Source organism: Emiliania huxleyi, assembly GCF_000372725.1.
Source record: "Emiliania huxleyi CCMP1516 unplaced genomic scaffold EMIHUscaffold_98, whole genome shotgun sequence".
In the NCBI taxonomy this organism is placed as follows: Eukaryota; Haptophyta; order Isochrysidales; family Noelaerhabdaceae; genus Emiliania; species Emiliania huxleyi.
In genome coordinates, this window is record NW_005194754.1 from 65,441 (window position 1) to 81,073 (window position 15,633).

Below are 15,633 nucleotides of genomic sequence, written 5' to 3' on the forward strand. Positions count from 1 at the left end.
GGCCTGCGGCCAGCGAGATCGTCTCGATGGCTGCCGCGGTGAGCTTCGCTGGCGCGTCCTCTTGCGAGATGATGCCCGCGACGGTTTGGAGACCTCCCGCCTGCCCCAAGCTGGTCGCCGAGAGCCTAGACCCGCGCAATAGCGTGCAAACTGCCTCAGCTCCTGCCTCGGCGCCGGCGCGCGCGGGAAGGTTCGTGGAAAATCCGCCGTCGAGCAACGGGAGCAACGCATCGATTGCCCCGGCGTCCCGCGCCCGCTGCTGCGCTTCTGGGCGGAGGGCGGCCATGCGGGCGATTGCGGCGGCACTGGAGACGGCTGCGTCCGCAGCGGGCCCCCGGGCAAGGCACTGGACCATCGCTGGCAGCGCCTGCGCCTTGAGGAGCACTTCTGCACAGCCTGGATCGCACGATATTGCTGCGATCGCCGCTGCCGCCGGGGAAGCTAATGTCAACGGCGAGGCAGGTGCCAAGTGGCGGAGAAGGCGTGGTATGACTCCGGCGGCGACAAGAGCAGTGCGGGCGGGCGGGTGGCCGCTGAGGGAGCGGATGACTTCAAGAGTAGCCTGCTGCCGTTCACTGCTGCCGGCCCCGGGTGAGACGCTGCCGACGTGTGTGATGAGGAGACGCGGCCCTTCAGCCTGGACAAACTGTTCGAGTAGCCGAGGGTGGTGCGACTGGTTGGCGCAGAGCGCCTTGAGGACGAGTGTGAGGTCGAGCACGCCTCGCTCCGAGAATGGGGCTCCAAGGAGGGCAGCGATGCGCGACAGGCCATTTAGCGCAGCCAGCTCCAGCTGCATCGCCTCGTCTCGCGCGCAGAGCGTCCCGACGGCGAGCGCGGCCTTGACTGCCACGTCTTCGTGGGGCGACTCAAGGAGGGCCGCGAGGGCCGTCAAGTCCTTTGAGGAGACCGCATCATCCACGCGCGAAACATCCGAGTCGGTGCTGAGCCTTGCGCGACCGGAAGCCACGGCTGTAGCCCGAGCTTGTCCGGATCGTAGCGTGTCCTCCACAAAGGACGTCTCTGCCACCTCCGGCTCGCTGTGCCGCTGCGCTGCCTTCCGCGCGCCCTCCTCCGCGCCCTCCTCCCGAGCACGAGCAATCTGACGAGCGGCGGCCCGAAGGCACTTCCTCATCGCCACACTTAGCTCCTGCGCCATCTCCTCCCTCTCCAACCTGGCCTCCGTCTCTGCCGCAGTCGCGTCACTCAGCACCCGCTGGGTAAGTTCTTTCTGCTCGCCTGGTTTTGCCTCAGCTGCTCCAAGGAGGAGTTGCTGAAGGCGCCCTCGCCGCTTCTGCCGCTCGGCGGAGTCAACAGGCTTCTGCGATCGTTTACGCGTGGCTCGCTGCTCCTCACTCCCTCGACCCCTCTGCTCCTCGCTCCCTCGACCGACGCCAGGCTGCAACGCGCGTGAACGTCGCTGCCGCGGCTGCATCGCCGACCCCACGTCGTCGCCGCCGCCCGCCAGTTGCAGCAGGTAGAGAGGTGTTTTGTCGCGCGACCCGTCGGCGGCAACGCTGAGCAGGACTGTGTGCAGCTGCTGCCAGTCATCGACCGAGTTGCAACGCTCGGAAAGGTGCCGCACGTGATTGAAGAAGCGTGCATCCACGGGCTGTGCACCCGGCCCTTCGCCACGGGCAATTTGCCACCCGACAGCAAAAACCGCATTCACGATCGAACCTGCCGGCTCCGGATGGGCGATCGCCATCGCTCACCTTCAGCAGTTACACTTTTTACAGCACAGCCTCGCGCGACGTGTCACAAAAAGGATTTTACAAAAAGGAATAAATAAATAAAAATGCGATGCTCGTGCAGGTGGGGACCCTGTCCTTCTCCCACCCCTTGTTTGGTGTGTCCGTTTTATTTATTTATTTTATTAGCGGAGCTGGGAATAGGACCGCCGCAAGCGGCGTGGAAGGAGCGGTTGAGCATTCCTCCGGGGGCCCCTCTGCGCCGGGGAGGCGTTGTTGGAGGCTAGGACGCAAGCGTCCGTCGCCCTTTCTCAAACTCGGGGCCGCCCACTCCGCTACGCTCCGACCCGAATTTGGAGGGCCTAAAAGTTTAAGGTGTTGCTGCGCAAAAGGGGTCGGACACAGGGCGCAGCTCATGCTAAGAGCTAGAAGGGGAGCTAGAGAGAACGACTACCCTGTCCCGTTATTGCGTACACCAACACCACAAAAGCTCTCTCTCTCCTGTCCTCACTCAGGGGGGTCACAACTACCGAGTCCCGCGACTAGCTGCCACGTTGCCGACCGAGAGCGGATCTCCTCCTGCTCCGCAAGGAGGGTGGCCAAGGCTAAAGTCTTGCCGGAGCCGCCGGGCGCGTTGACGACTTGGAGAAGGTCGCCCTTGTACTTGTACTTGTAGAGATGCTCGAGGGGGTGCTTTGTGGGGCGGTGCGCAGCCAGGCCAGCAGTGAGGGGAGGCGCACCCTCACTCTCCTCGGTTGCAGAGCTCGTCGGAGGCTGCGGCACGACGGGAGGGTCACGACAGCAGTCCTCGGGCGAGCCGACGCGCATGTCCAACCAGCGCTGGGACTCGTTGTGACGGCAGACGCCGGCTGCCTCTCCAACCGCTTCTGCAGCGTCCTTCTTTGCCCGGTGCATGGGCTCGATCCGATTCCGCAGCGTGTCGTCCCCAGCGGCGGTGCTGCGCGGGAGGCGGCCGCGGGCACGCTGGGCTCGATCAGCTTTCCCTAGCACGGATTTGGCGGACGTTCTCGGCTTCAATTTTACGAATGTCTTGGCACCAGCTGAAGGCTTGCGTCCCACATCGCCTGTAGGTATATTGTTGGCACATCGCCGGATTCGTGCACGGTATTCGGATTTTGCTATTTGCTCGTGTGGGGGTATATTGCAGATTTGTCAATGGTACCGCGTCTGCGACGCGGGCGCCTTGCGGGCAGAGCCCTTAGCCACCCTTTATATCTTGCGCGGTCATAAATAAAAACGGACACCTCTCTAGAATCAGGAAATCCGGGGACGACCCACTTCGCCACAGACCGTCCGGCGCCTCGCCGCTATGACGGGGACACACCCCGCACCGTCCGCGGTGTCCCCGTCTTTGTCCGGAGTGAAAAGTCCAACGCGCTCGTCGGTGACGGCGTCCCCGGATTTCGCCGCGCTCGGCGAACCTCGACAGCGCTTTCGGTGGCATGCAGCTCTTTGCGACAGAAGCCTGGAGAGCAGCTCCTCTGCTGCTCACACACTCTGCACAGTTGACACAGCCTACTGTGCGGCTGCCACAGCTGTGACAGCGATGGGCTCGCCCTCACTGGCCCTCAGTCACTTGTGCTGCGGCTTGTGTGAGCGACACTGCTCGGCGACTGCCGGCACACTGTGAGACCGTGGGTGTGAGGTAAAACCACGCTACCAGCGCTTGGTCACATCGGCCCCGAGGTCAGATCCATCTACTCTGTTGATGACAAGACTTGTCTACTGGCTGGAGCCGAGCAGGAGGGCCCAGCGCACAACCCCTGGTCAACTCCTCAGGGTCCACACCCCGTAGCCGTACTGAGTACTGTGAGGTGGGTAAAAAAGAGAACAGAAAGGAATCGGTGCGAACGTTTGTTTCTTTTTTTCTAGAGGAACAGCACATTCTCAAGGTATAAGCTCTCTAACATCGTGTTCATGTCGGCGACTGCAGCGGTCGCCAGCGGCGCCCCCCGTCCGAAAAGTCCAGCGCGCAGTCCTCCCACGAGCCGTCAGAGTCAAAGCAGAGCGTGTGTACGATGGCGGCGCTGTCGCCCTCGCCGACTCGGAGCCTGCGCACGACCGTCGCGGCGCACCACCCCCACTCTTCATTCCACCAGTACTCCAGCCGCGCGCCGTCCGGCAGCTCGGTCGGCGGCTCGGCCGCGTCGCCCCGGAGCGGGATGTCGATGGGCGAAAAGCTGCCGCCACTCAGCACCGCGCGCACCGCCTCTGGAAAGCCGGCGGCGCCCGATCCGCGCGGCGTCGGCGCGCCGGCCTGCAGCTCGCGCAGGTGGCGAAGGAGCAGCTCGAGCCGCTCCGACGCTGCCGTGCTCGCGACCGCCGCGACGGCGTCCGCGTGGTCGAGCGCGAGGAGAGCGCAGAGCGAGAGCGAGAAGTGCTCCCACCGCGCCGCCTGACTCGGGTACTCGCCACGCTCGACGCGAAGCCGGTGCGCCCGCAGCAGGCTCGCCAGAGAGCCCACCTCTTCCTCCGGCGTGTCGCCGCACAGCTCTCCCAGCGCCTCCTCGACCTCCGCCTCTAGCGCCGCCGCCCGCCCCGCCTCGGCGGCGTCCGCGGGCGGCGCGTCGCCAAATGGAGTCACCGTGCCGGACGCGAAGGGGAAGGTGGAGACTATTGCATCGACACGGAAGCGAAACGCGGCCTCGACCCTCGCTGTCGTGGGCGGCTCGATGCCGTCGCGATTGAGGAGCGCGCGCTGCTCGCCGGGCTGCGGCGTCTGCAGGTCGAGCAGCCGCACGGCGACGCCCACCGCGCCCTCCGTCGCCAATCCACGCGGCGTGAGCGATAGCGTGGCGGCCAGCGGCGCCTGACCCGCCTGCACGCACATGCCGAGCAGCCTCTCCTCGGCCTCCTCGGCCGCCTGGCAGAGCCGCCGGTAAACGGGCCGGTCAAAGGTGAAACGGAGCACCTCCCGTTGCTCCGTCGCGCCGGGTAGCGGCGGCGTCGGGAATGGGAAGGGAAGCTCGTCTGAGAGCGGGTCGAGGAGAGGCAGGCGATCGCCGGCGCTTGCGAGACACAACGCCGCTCGCGAGACGAGCTTCCCTTCGCGAGAGCAAGGCGCGGCGATAAAGCTCGAGACGAGGGCGAGCTGCGCGGCGGTCAGCGTCAGCGACAGCATTTGGTCGGGAGACACAGGTCAGGAGACAACCGGCCCCCCCCCACGCAGTCGTTGGCAACTCCGCCGTGCAGCTTTCAAAAGAACAAACGCCGCTGCGGAGTCGGCTGGGCCTACAGCAGAAAGGAGAATCGCATTAAGCACCATGACAAAAGGGCAAAAAGGAAAGGGAAACTCCAGGCTGGGTCGAGGACAGACAAAACAAACGCTCATTCACGAGGATTTTGCAAAAGGCGAGGCAGGGGAGGGAGCGCGCTGGCGCGAAGGGGCAGGGCACGAGCACAACCGCTACCCCAACAATTCGTCCGCGCTGTCCGGGTGCGGCATGGCTTCTGCGCTGCCCCCCGACTGGGAGGAGGTGGCCGACGAAGCGAGTGGAAAGGTCTACTTCTGGAACACTAAAACCGACGAGGTGTCCTGGGACCGCCCCGCGCCTGCGGTGAGCGGCAGTATCGGCGGCGGCGGCGGCGGCGGCAGTGGCGGTGGCGGTGGCGGCAGCAGTGGAGGCGGCGGCGGCGGCGGCGGCGGCGGCGGCGGCGGCGGCGGCGGCGGTGGCGGCGGCGGTGGCGGCGCGAGTGCGGCGGCGAGTGGCGACGGCAGCGAGGCAGCCGCTTGGCTCCGTGACAACGAGGTCACCCTCTCGCCCGGCTGCCCGCCGCCGCTGCTCACCTTTGCCGCCGCCCGGCTTCCGGCGTCCATGATGAGCGAGATCGAGCGCGCCGGCTTTGCGCGCCCGAGCCCGATCCAGGCGGCCTCGTGGGCGCCCGCGATGCAGGGCCGCGATGTCGTCGGCATCGCCAAGACGGGCAGCGGCAAGACCCTCGCCTTCCTCGCGCCTGCCTTTGTGCAGATCATCGGCGGCGGCCGGCGCAACTCTCCCGACCCATTCGCGCTGGTGATGGCGCCGACGCGCGAGCTGGCGACGCAGATTCAGTCGGAGTGCGAGCGCTTCGGCCGCTCCTCCGGCATCCGCTCTGTCTGCCTGTACGGCGGCGCGCCCAAGGGAGGGCAACTCGCGGAGCTGCGTCGGGGAGCGCGGCTGCTGCCCCAACCCGAGCCCCGCGACGCGTGCACCACACGCCCACGACACGTCCACGACACGTCCACGACACGTCCACGACACGTCCACGGCACGTCCACGACACGCGTCCGCGGCACACCCTCCGACGGCTCGCCCCGCGGCACGCCCCGCAGGCGCGCTGCTGATCATCTGCACCCCCGGCCGCCTCAACGACTTTCTCGAGTCGGGCCAGGTGCGGCCGATGCGAGTAGGTGGCGCTGGACACGTCCATGACACGTCCATGACACGTCCCGCAGGTGCGGCTGAGCGAGGTCAAGTACGTGGTGATGGACGAGGCACGCCGGGGCCCGAGACGCGCGCCCGTCGAGGCCGTGAGCCGCGCCCCCCAGCCGCCACCTGCGAGCAGGCGGACCGGATGCTCGACATGGGCTTCGAGCCGCAGATCCGGACCATCATGGCGCGCGTGCCGCGCGGGTACCAGTCGCTCATGTACACGGCGGCCTGCTCCGCGCGAGGGGCGGCGCCGCAGGCGGCACCCTCCCTGACCCCTGTTGAGAGCTCTGCAGGCGACTTGGCCGCGCGAGGTGCGACGGCTCGCCTCCGAGTTCCAGCGAGAGCCGTGCCAGGCGCCGCCGGAGAGAGCTGAGAGGTAGCCCGGAGATGGACCGGAGATGGACCGGAGAAGCCGTGCCAGCCGCCGCCGGGCAGGAGGAGGAGGCGCAGCGAGCAGTGGGGTGTGCGTGTCGCCGAGCCGCGCAGCGCAGGGAGGTCTCCATACCATACCCAGAGAGCCGCGCAGCGCCGCAGGTGATGATTGGCGGCGCCGAGGAGAAGCTTACCGCCAACCGCGACGTCGAGCAGCGCATCATCACGGTCTCCGAGGGGCGCGAGAAGGACGTGCACCTCATCTCGCAGATCAACACGCTGCCCGCCGCCTCGTGCGCCGCCGCCGCCAGCCTCCCCTCGCCGGCCGCCTCTGCCCTGCCGACCCCGGCCGCCGCCGAGCCCTCAGGCGCGTACTCATCTTCTGCTCCACCAAGCGCTCGTGCGACGCGCTGCAGCGCGCCCTCTCGCGCCAGATCGGCTGCAACGCGATGCACGGCGACAAGGAGCAGCGGGAGAGAGAGCGGATGCTCGCCGACTTCCGCTCGGGCCGCGCGCCCATCCTCGTCGCGACGGACGTCGCCGCGCGCGGCCTCGACATCAAGGACGTCCGCATGGTCATCAACTTCGAGTTCCCGCCGCGAATCGAGGACTACATCCACCGCATCGGCCGCACCGGCCGCGCCGGCTCGAAAGGCATCGCCGTCTCCTTCATCACCTCCGCCGACATCAAGGTTGCGGCGCCGCTCGTCGCCATCCTCCGGGACGCCGGCCAGAAGGTGCCGGCTGCGCTCGAGAAGATGGCGGCGCTCGGCGGCGGCGGCGGCGGCGGCGGCGGCAGCAGAGGCCCGCGCAAAGGCGCTCCGAGCGCGAGCGGCGCCGGCGCCGGACCAGGGCTGTACGACTTTTGATCCCCATTGGTGTGCGCTCTCGCTTGCACCTCCGTCTATCTACGGTTGACGGCGCAAGCGTCCGACACCTTGTCGTGTTGATGCTGCGCTGAAGATGCGTGGGCGCTGCCTTTCTCCTCTGTCCCTGCCTTTGAGTTTTGTCGCGCCCCGCCGCCGCGCGAAGTGCCGCGCACGGCGCCACGGCCGCGTCGGGCGGCGGCAGCCACACACGCGGAGAGCGGCGCGCGCCGCGCGCAAGCTTTTGTTGTATATGAAAATCTTAAAAAAGAGAGATTCGAAGACCAAACATGTCACACGCACCCGGACCAAGAGCTCCCCCTTCAGAGCAAAGCAACACTGCCAGGAGGGACGCCCCGGGCCACGGCCGCCAGAGGGGGCCCCGGGTGCCAAAAAGGTGTCATGCAGGCTGCATCGTGCGGGGGCCACATACACAGGTTTATAGTTCTCTCGGTCAAGAGGCCGTCTTGCTATCCATGCGCTTCTGTGCGGCCTCGCAATCCAGCAGCGTCTTGAACTCATCGAAGGATATTTGACCGTCTCCGGTCTGGTCTGCTATACGCATCATCTCGTCCACTTTCGTGTCGTCCGCATTCCAGCCGAGCTTGACGAGCATGCTTCGGAGCTCGTTCCTGTCAATCTTCCCCGAGCCGTCGGTGTCGAATCGGTCGAATGCTCGCTTGAGGGCGCTCGACTTTCGGGATGCCATCAGAGGCCCGATTGCGCTAGCAAACTCGTCGAAGCTTATGTCGCCGGTGTGGTGCGAGTCGATGAGCTCCATCACCCCGTTCGCCTCCTCCTCGCTGGCGCCGAGCGCTTTGAATTTGGAGAGGAGCTCCGCCATCGAGATGGTCCCGCTGTTGGCCGTGTCGAACGAGTCGAACGAGACGCGGAGCTCTGCGAGGGCATCTGGACTGAGCGGTTTCTTCGGGTCATAGTCCGGGTTGGTGCTCTGGAAGGTGCGCAGCTTCAACTGGTCCTTGTCCGCGGCGGTCGGCAGGATGGTAATGAGCTCAATGGCGCCGATCGCGGCGCGCCATGAGCGGCGCAAGTCGTTGAACATCTTGAGCCTCTTGTCCGAAGCGGGCAGCGGCGCTGCTGACGCGTTTCCCATCACCCATTTATTGGCCAACAGGTCGCTCGAGGTGGGGCGCCTCTCGGGCGCGGTTGAAAGCAGCTTGGTGATGAGGTCTTTCGCCTCCTTTGACACGCTGCCGAAGCATTCGGGATCAAACGCCCACTGATTACTGAGGACCCTCTTTTCGATGACAGGGTCGGCAGAGTCGCCGCCCGGGTCGAATGGGTTGTAGCCGCCGAGGAGGATGAACAGGAGCACACCTGGGGCGAGTGATGGTCGGCGTCAAGGACGGGAGTGGACAGCGAGGAGCGCGAGGAGGGGCGCGCCGAGAGAGAAGGAGTCGACCGCCGGTCCGTAGCCATCGCCGCGGATCACCTCGGGCGCCATGTACCTGTGGCCGTGGTTTGGGCTCAGCAGTTGCAAGCTGGCACAGAGGAGTTCCGGCGCGCACCCGGCAGTGCCCCAGCGGCCAGTCACCGGCTGGTCCTTTGGGATGAAAGCAGCGCAGCCAAAGTCGCAGAGCTTGACGTTGGCTTTGTCCGAGCCGTCCGTAAGCAGCAGGTTCTCTGGCTTGATGTCGCGGTGGCAAACCCCTCGCTTGTTCGCGTGGTCGAGCGCGAGCGCCACCTGGCGCACCACGTCTGCAGCCGCACGCTCGGAGAAGGGCCCGTTGTCACAGATACGGTCGAAGACCTGCACACGGGAGCTCGCTCATCCAGGCCAGGAGGCCAAAAGCGCTGCAGTGCAGGAGATGGGCGCACGCCTCGCCGCCCCGCGCGAGGTCCATCACGAAGGCGTACTCGGTCGGCAGCTCAAACGCATCAACGAGCCCAACGATGTTGTCGTGAGGGCTGACAGCGCGAAGGAGCTCCGCTTCCTTCTCTGCCATCGCGTCGCACAATTTGGAGCGCTTCTTCACAATCTTGAGTGCGTACTGCACTCCCGACTTGGTCGCAATCTTGACCACCCCAAACGCGCCCTGCCCCAGCTCTGCACCCATCTCGTACTGAGCTAGCTTCTTCTCGGGCTCGACAGCATCGAAGCTCGGTTTCGAAGCAAACAGCGAGTTTGATGGCTCTGACCTCTGCTGCAGTGCGAGCCCACACGCGCACGCGGCGGCCGCCGCCGGTCGCACCAGGGAGCCGTGCCTAAACAGCAAACGTTGCGCCATCGGGTCCAATTTCGCCGAACACACAACTCCACGCTGTTGCACGTGAACTGGCTGCGGCAGGAGGCGTCACCAGGTCTTGGACACAGCACCGATGACGACTTAGTGTGGGGAGGGTCGGCGAGCACTCACTCACTAGGCGGCGCCGCAGGGCCGGGGCACTGGCCACGGCCTCGCCGACCACTAGAAGGCGGCCCACCCACTACGCGCACTAAGTTGGTTGGTGGGCGGGGTGGCTCACCCACTAGCCCGCTCGCCGGCGGCCCACTCACTACACGCGCGGCCGGCCGGAGGCACTCACTTCCGCACACTAAGTTAGTGCGCGTAGTAGCCGAGCCCGCCTCCGTCCGCCAGCGAAGGGTACTACGAGCGGCCCGCCGGACCACTCCCCTCGCGGCCGGCCGGAGGCACTCACTTCCGCACACTAAGTTGTTTGCGCGTAGTCTAGCCGTAGTGTCCCGGCCTCCGACCACGACTCCCGGGAGCACTTCACCACTTGACCCTCCTCGGCGCACCACTAGCCCTCGTCCAGCTCACAGACTAACTTGCGTCGACTTAGTTCCCCGCAGGGCCCGGGACCACTCACTCCGACTACACCATCGGTGCTCTTCACACGAGTTAGTGACGCCTCCTGGCTGCGGGCTGGTTGCTGCGGGTGCAACTCGCTGCTTCGCTTTTGAGATTCTCGTCAACAAGCTGAACGTGCGGGGCCCTAGGCGGGGCCGCACGCATTGTGCGTCACAACAAGAAAAAGCGGGTTGAAAAGGGGGGGGACGCTAGTGGGTGGGCGGTAAGCCCCCAAAATCACCCCGTTTTTGCCCATTTTCGGTCGTCCGTCAAAATATCTGAAGATCTGTCCGGTGGATTCTCCCCAAACCTTGCTCAGCTGATCCAGCACGGGTCGTAGGCCAGGCCTGGGCAAAGAAACCAGTACCTCATCGGGCTTCCCTGAGCGTCACAGCTCTGTGATCGCGCCGGCCAGACACCACTGTGACGTCCGTTCCGGGCATTTGAACGCGACCCTCGAGGGCAAAGACATTGGCTTTATGGCTCAGACTGGACTCCTCTTGGTCCCTTCTGATGCCCTAGGCCACACCTGGGCCTTACCCGGGGTCCTAGGGGGCGGGCAGGGTTTGCCCCCCGAAAGTGGCCCGGGGAACCTTAACACAGTCCGCGGCATTAATGACCGCAGCGAATATGTTCACACCTTGAGCGGAGGCCAATTGATTCGCGATACTCTGGCAAAAAAGGGGTTGGCAACGGGCTTTTGCGGGGGCAAGCCTTCAGCTGGTGCCAAAACGTACCAAAACGTCCGTCCCGTCGACCAAATACGCGGTCGGTAGAAATGGCTTGCTTGCAAGAATGGGATGCCGACAGGCGTCAGGCGGCGCATGCCGAGAAGTCGCTTGCCGTGCGGGAGCTCGTGCGCCTCTCCCTGCGCGTGCAGTCCACGGGCGTCGTCGCGGAGCTTCATCTCGACACGGCACTGGTTGCTCCGAGCGGCAGCGGAGCTGATCACGAGCGACGAATTCGCCGGGGATGCCAGGCAACAGATGGGCGCGCAGATAATTGGCGTGGCGTCCTAAACAACGCGACCGACGAGCATGCTCAACTGCTGCGCGACGCTCTCTGCGACCCCGACTTTTGTATGCGCTTTGCCATTCGCCGCCGCATTGGCTCAGGGGGCACAGTCCGCTTGCAGTGGCTCTTCCGCACGAATAGCGTTGTTGGCCGCATGCGTCCTGGCATCGGGAGGGTCCGCCTAAGAGGAAGTACGTTCGTACGTACGTACTTATAGCTTACTGGGAGAAAAGAGAGAGGGGGGTTGTGTTCTCTAGGCCCCTAAGGGCCCTACGCGCGGCGTGAGAGCTCGGAAGCGAGCTTTGCACGGCGATCGAGGATGGCACGGTTTACCCCCTTCACCGAAGCGATGGAGATGCGTTCCGCGTGGTGTGACACAAATGAGAGGCGGGAGTGGGGAGGGTACGCGGTGCGGTCAACGCCCGAGCGTTGAGCCTTGCGCGCAAGGCGGTTGATCTTTGCAACTGCTGGCGGCGAGAAGCCGCCGCCGAATGTCTCGTGGAGAAGCAGGTTGAACTTGTTGCGTTTGGTGAAGATCCCATCATGGTAGTGGCCACGCTGTGACTTCTCGTTCGTAAGAACTGATACATATACTTTTTGTGCGTGGAGCGTCTTCCCCTTTTGCGCAGCAACACCTTAAACTTTTAGGCCCTCCAAATTCGGGTCGGAGCGTAGCGGAGTGGGCCCCGAGTTTGAAAAAGGGCGACGGACGCTTGCGTCCTAGCCTCCAACAACGCCTCCCCGGCGCAGAGGGGCCCCCGGAGGGATGCTCAACCGCTCCACGCCACGCCGCTCGCGGCGGTCCTATTCCCAGCTCCGCTGAGTGCGTGCGTTATTCTTTTGACATCCTCGAGTCCCGCCGCGCATACAGCCTCATGCCCTCTGTGACCGAGTCCGGCGCCGTCTCGCTCGAGGAGGGGGAGGAGGTGCGCGTGCGCGAGCGCACCCACCTCTACATCAACGAGCGGTGCGACGGCACGGGCGAGCTGCTCGTCACCACTCGCCGTGTAGTCTGGGTGCCAGAAGCGCCTGGCGCGCGAGGCCTGTCAGGATTCTCGCTCTTCTACCCGGCCATCGTGATGCACGCAGTGAGCCGCGACACGAGCGCCTTCCCGCACGCCTGCCTCTTCATGCAGCTCGACCCAGAGCAGAACATCGGCGAGCTGGCTTCCGCGCAGACGACACCGCAACCGCGAGGCGCAAAGCGCACTCGCGTCGCCAACGGCGGCGGCTCCGCCGAGGGTCTCGTGAATGGCAATGGCGAGGCCGCGGAAGCTGCGCACGAGGAGGGCGACGACGAGTCGGAGGGCGAGGGCGAGGAGGAGGCGGGCTGGGAGGACATCCGACTCGTGCCTGCGGGCGAGGCCTCTGAGGCTGCGGCCGGCGGCGACGCGCTCGAGCGCATCTACGCGGCGATGAGCGAGTGCGCTGCTCTGAACCCCGACCCCGCGGACGAAGAGAGCGAGGAGGGCGAGGAGGGCGAGGAGGGGATGATGCCTGGCGACGGGGTGCTCTTCACGAGCCCGGACGCGCTCTCGTCGATGACGCTGCAGCAGGAGGGCGCCGCCCGCCGCCGTGCCCGCACGGCCGCCCCTTGAGGCCCCACCCCTTCCCGCGTGCAGGCGGCTGCGCTCGATCGGTACGACGACCTGCTCAACAGCTCGGCCGACGGCCGCTTTGACGACGCCGAGGAGGAGGAAGAGGCGTGATAGGAGGAGGAGTCGCGCGCTTCGGGGTGTGGCCGTCCGGAGAGCGTAATCGTAATTGGAGCGTCTCGTGCACTCAAGATTCGGACTGCTGTTTGTGGCGCGGTGTGCAGCGTTCCGCTCCCTGTCCGTTGGCGAGAGCAGCACGAGTCGTTGTGACTACTGTCACATCCCCTCTCGCGTGTAGGGGGCGGTGGTGCATGGGGTGGTGACTGGAGTGTGTGAATTCGCGCTAGATATCCTCCTATGCGAAAACATTCTTAAACTCTCGTCGAATTCCCAATGCCCAATGCGATGTGTGCGCGGACGTTGATCCGCGACGACGCCGCCACGCCCGGCTCGCGACCTCGAGGCGCGGGGCCCGCGGGCGCGCGGTTCTGGCGCGCTTGTCCGTCGTGCGTCGCCGCCCACAGTGCCTCCTCACATACACACGCGCGAAAGGGCTTGCCCCCCCTCCCCGCGGCATCACTTCTTCTTGGCCTTCTTGGCGGCAGCCGCCGCCGCCTTGGCGACTCGCGTTTCCTCTGCTGCCACCTCCTGCTTGAGCAGCTCCTGCAGCGACGCTTGCTTCGCCCTTGCTGCCTCGAGCACTGTCTCGGCTGTCCCAAGCACCTCGCTTTTTTCCAGCGCCGCTGCCAACGCGCCGCACTGCAGCTCGAGCCTCTCCAGCGGGGATGTGCTCTTCTGTCCGTCGGGGTGCAGCCAGCTCGTCTCCCCTCCCGCCGCCTCCGCCTCAGCCTCCTCCAGCCGCGGCTCGTCGAGGGCGTGGCGCAGCTCCGACTCGGCCATCAGCATCGAGAGAGCCGAGTCACCCGCGCGCAACACCTCGTCGAGCGCCCCTGCCGCCCGCGCTGCAGCGATGAGCCCTTCGAGAGACGCAATGCCGGCGTCTGCCACCACGGCAAAAGTGTGGCTTGGGAGGATGAGCTCGTCACCCTCGTCGCCATCGGTCACGTGAGCATCCGTGAGTCGTAGGCTCGAGCTCGCGTGAGTGCACTCTTGGAGCGCCAGCTCGGCGTCGACGGATCGCAACACCTGCTCTCCCTGCTCGATGAGCGACGGCAGACTCTCTCGCTCCCTACACAGCTTGAGGCAGGAAGACAGTGGCTTGAGCGGCGATCGCGACTCGAGCGGACGCAGCCGATTCACGGTGATCACTTGCTCCTCGAGCGCAAGCTGCGCCTCCAGCCGAAGTAACGCCGCAGTGCCGGCATCGATGAGATGCACTGATGCGCCGCTGGCGTTGGCAGCGTCCAGCGCGCTTTGCAAAGCCTCCGGCTTGTCCATGGCCGCAGTCGCAGCCTCCAGAGCCGCCTCCGCTGCGCGAATCTTGGAGGCGCACTCTGTTGAGTACCGCACTGGGCGCTGAGAGGGCGCGGAGACCCGATCAACGACAGTGACTGCACACGACTCTCTGCTGCCAACAAAGAGGCCGGAGCTGCTGCAGAGGAAGCGCCGGTCATCCGCCGCGGCCTCCACAGCCTTTGAAAGCAATGACTTGCACCCCGCGTGCTTTGTAACTTGTGCTGCCGTGTTCCCGAACGCGTTGCGGGCCTTGACCGGCACCGGCTTCTCGACCCCATTCACAGTGACGCATGCGGAAAGAAGCGTCTTGACGATCTCGAGGTGTCCTCCCGCGGCCGCGAGGTGCAGTGGCGTGTTCTTCTCGGAGTCTAGCTCGAGAGGCGACATGTTATTGAGCAGCAGCATCCAAACGACGCGCAGATGTCCCTTCCAGCAGGCCCAGTGGAGCGGGCTTGTCGTGGCCCTTGTCGTCACAAGGCTTTGGCCCACAAGGCTTGGCGGGTTGGCGTCTTCTGCTACATCGCTCACGCACCCCGCCTGCTCCACCTCGGCGTCAATCGCCCCTTGCTGGATGAGAAACTCCACCACTGGTGTGTGTCCCTCAGCTGAGGCCCAAGTCAATGCTGACCAGCCCGACTCGTCACGCAGCCGGAGCTCAGCCGTACCGCAGAGCCGCCGTACCGCGTCGAGGTCGCCAGCGGCAGCAGCGTCGATAAACAGTGTAGAGGAGGGCTCATCAGCCGGTACATCATCCGTCATAATGCCTTCTGGCTGTTTGGCGGCCTCTGAGCGCGGCGACCAGAGCGGTGGCCGCCAGGGCGTCGGTTACAGTCCGAGTCGTTGGAAGCACACTTCGGTTAAAATAAAGTCAGTCAGGGGGAGTTACACACGTCCTAGCATGGACGACGGGGCACACGCACTCGCGGAACACAGGGCATTACACACGAGGCGTTGACCGTTGTGTGCGTTCTCAGGGAAAGGCATGACCACAGACAAAAAAAGTATAGTTAGAGGGGCAGCAGTGGGGACCCCGGTTAAATAAAGTAGAAAGCGAAATCCTGAGACGAGATGGGATTTAGGGACATACATGTACATGTCATGTTGTGCATGTGCATGTGCATGTGCGTGCACATGAGCATGCACGTGCACGGGCTCAGGCTCATGCACATGCAATCAGGCGTGGAGCGCGGGGCGCACACTGCTCGGCATTTTTTGTCTGTGGTCATGCCTTTCCCTGAGAACGCACACAACGGTCAACGCCTCGTGTGTAATGCCCTGTGTTCCGCGAGTGCGTGGGCGCCGTCGTCCATGCGAGGACGTGTGTAACTCCCCGTGACTGACTTTATTGTAGCCGAAGTGTGCTTCCAACGACTCGGACTGTAGCCGACGCGCTGGCGGCCACCGCTCTGGTCGCCGCGCTCCGAGGCCGCGAAAGA

At 65.1% G+C, this 15,633-nt stretch overlaps 6 protein-coding genes across 6 annotated transcripts; 3 read left to right on the top strand and 3 right to left on the bottom strand.

Moving 5' to 3' along the window:
* Positions 1-5,164: 5,164 nt before the first annotated feature.
* EMIHUDRAFT_51576 (hypothetical protein) lies at positions 5,165-7,311 on the top strand (the record flags this gene model as incomplete). The annotated part of the gene is made up of 5 exons (XM_005756227.1): positions 5,165-5,852; positions 6,022-6,099; positions 6,238-6,398; positions 6,638-6,786; positions 6,861-7,311. Coding segments are annotated over 5 exons (1,527 nt in total), but the record flags the coding sequence as incomplete, so codon positions are not given.
* Positions 7,312-7,861: 550 nt separating this feature from the next.
* Positions 7,862-8,284, bottom strand: EMIHUDRAFT_47445 (hypothetical protein; the record flags this gene model as incomplete). The annotated part of the gene is made up of 1 exon (XM_005756228.1): positions 7,862-8,284. A coding segment is annotated over one exon (423 nt), but the record flags the coding sequence as incomplete, so codon positions are not given.
* Positions 8,285-8,449: 165 nt separating this feature from the next.
* EMIHUDRAFT_69328 (hypothetical protein) lies at positions 8,450-9,608 on the bottom strand (the record flags this gene model as incomplete). Its single annotated transcript, XM_005756229.1, has 4 exons — positions 8,450-8,697; positions 8,728-8,828; positions 8,889-9,143; positions 9,199-9,608. Coding segments are annotated over 4 exons (1,014 nt in total), but the record flags the coding sequence as incomplete, so codon positions are not given.
* Positions 9,609-10,950: 1,342 nt separating this feature from the next.
* On the top strand, positions 10,951-11,403 carry EMIHUDRAFT_221626 (hypothetical protein; the record flags this gene model as incomplete). Its single annotated transcript, XM_005756230.1, has 1 exon — positions 10,951-11,403. The coding sequence occupies one exon, from the start codon at positions 10,951-10,953 to the stop codon at positions 11,401-11,403; it is 453 nt and encodes a 150-aa protein (XP_005756287.1).
* A 658-nt stretch (positions 11,404-12,061) lies between these two features.
* Positions 12,062-13,133, top strand: EMIHUDRAFT_466304 (hypothetical protein; the record flags this gene model as incomplete). Its single annotated transcript, XM_005756231.1, has 2 exons — positions 12,062-12,694; positions 12,809-13,133. 2 exons carry the CDS (start codon positions 12,062-12,064, stop codon positions 12,893-12,895), a joined length of 720 nt encoding a protein of 239 aa, XP_005756288.1. The 3' UTR covers positions 12,896-13,133.
* Positions 13,134-13,357: 224 nt separating this feature from the next.
* EMIHUDRAFT_221628 (hypothetical protein) lies at positions 13,358-15,360 on the bottom strand (the record flags this gene model as incomplete). Its single annotated transcript, XM_005756232.1, has 4 exons — positions 13,358-14,446; positions 14,672-14,982; positions 15,227-15,255; positions 15,329-15,360. The coding sequence occupies 4 exons, from the start codon at positions 15,358-15,360 to the stop codon at positions 13,358-13,360; spliced, it is 1,461 nt and encodes a 486-aa protein (XP_005756289.1).
* Positions 15,361-15,633: the final 273 nt, after the last annotated feature.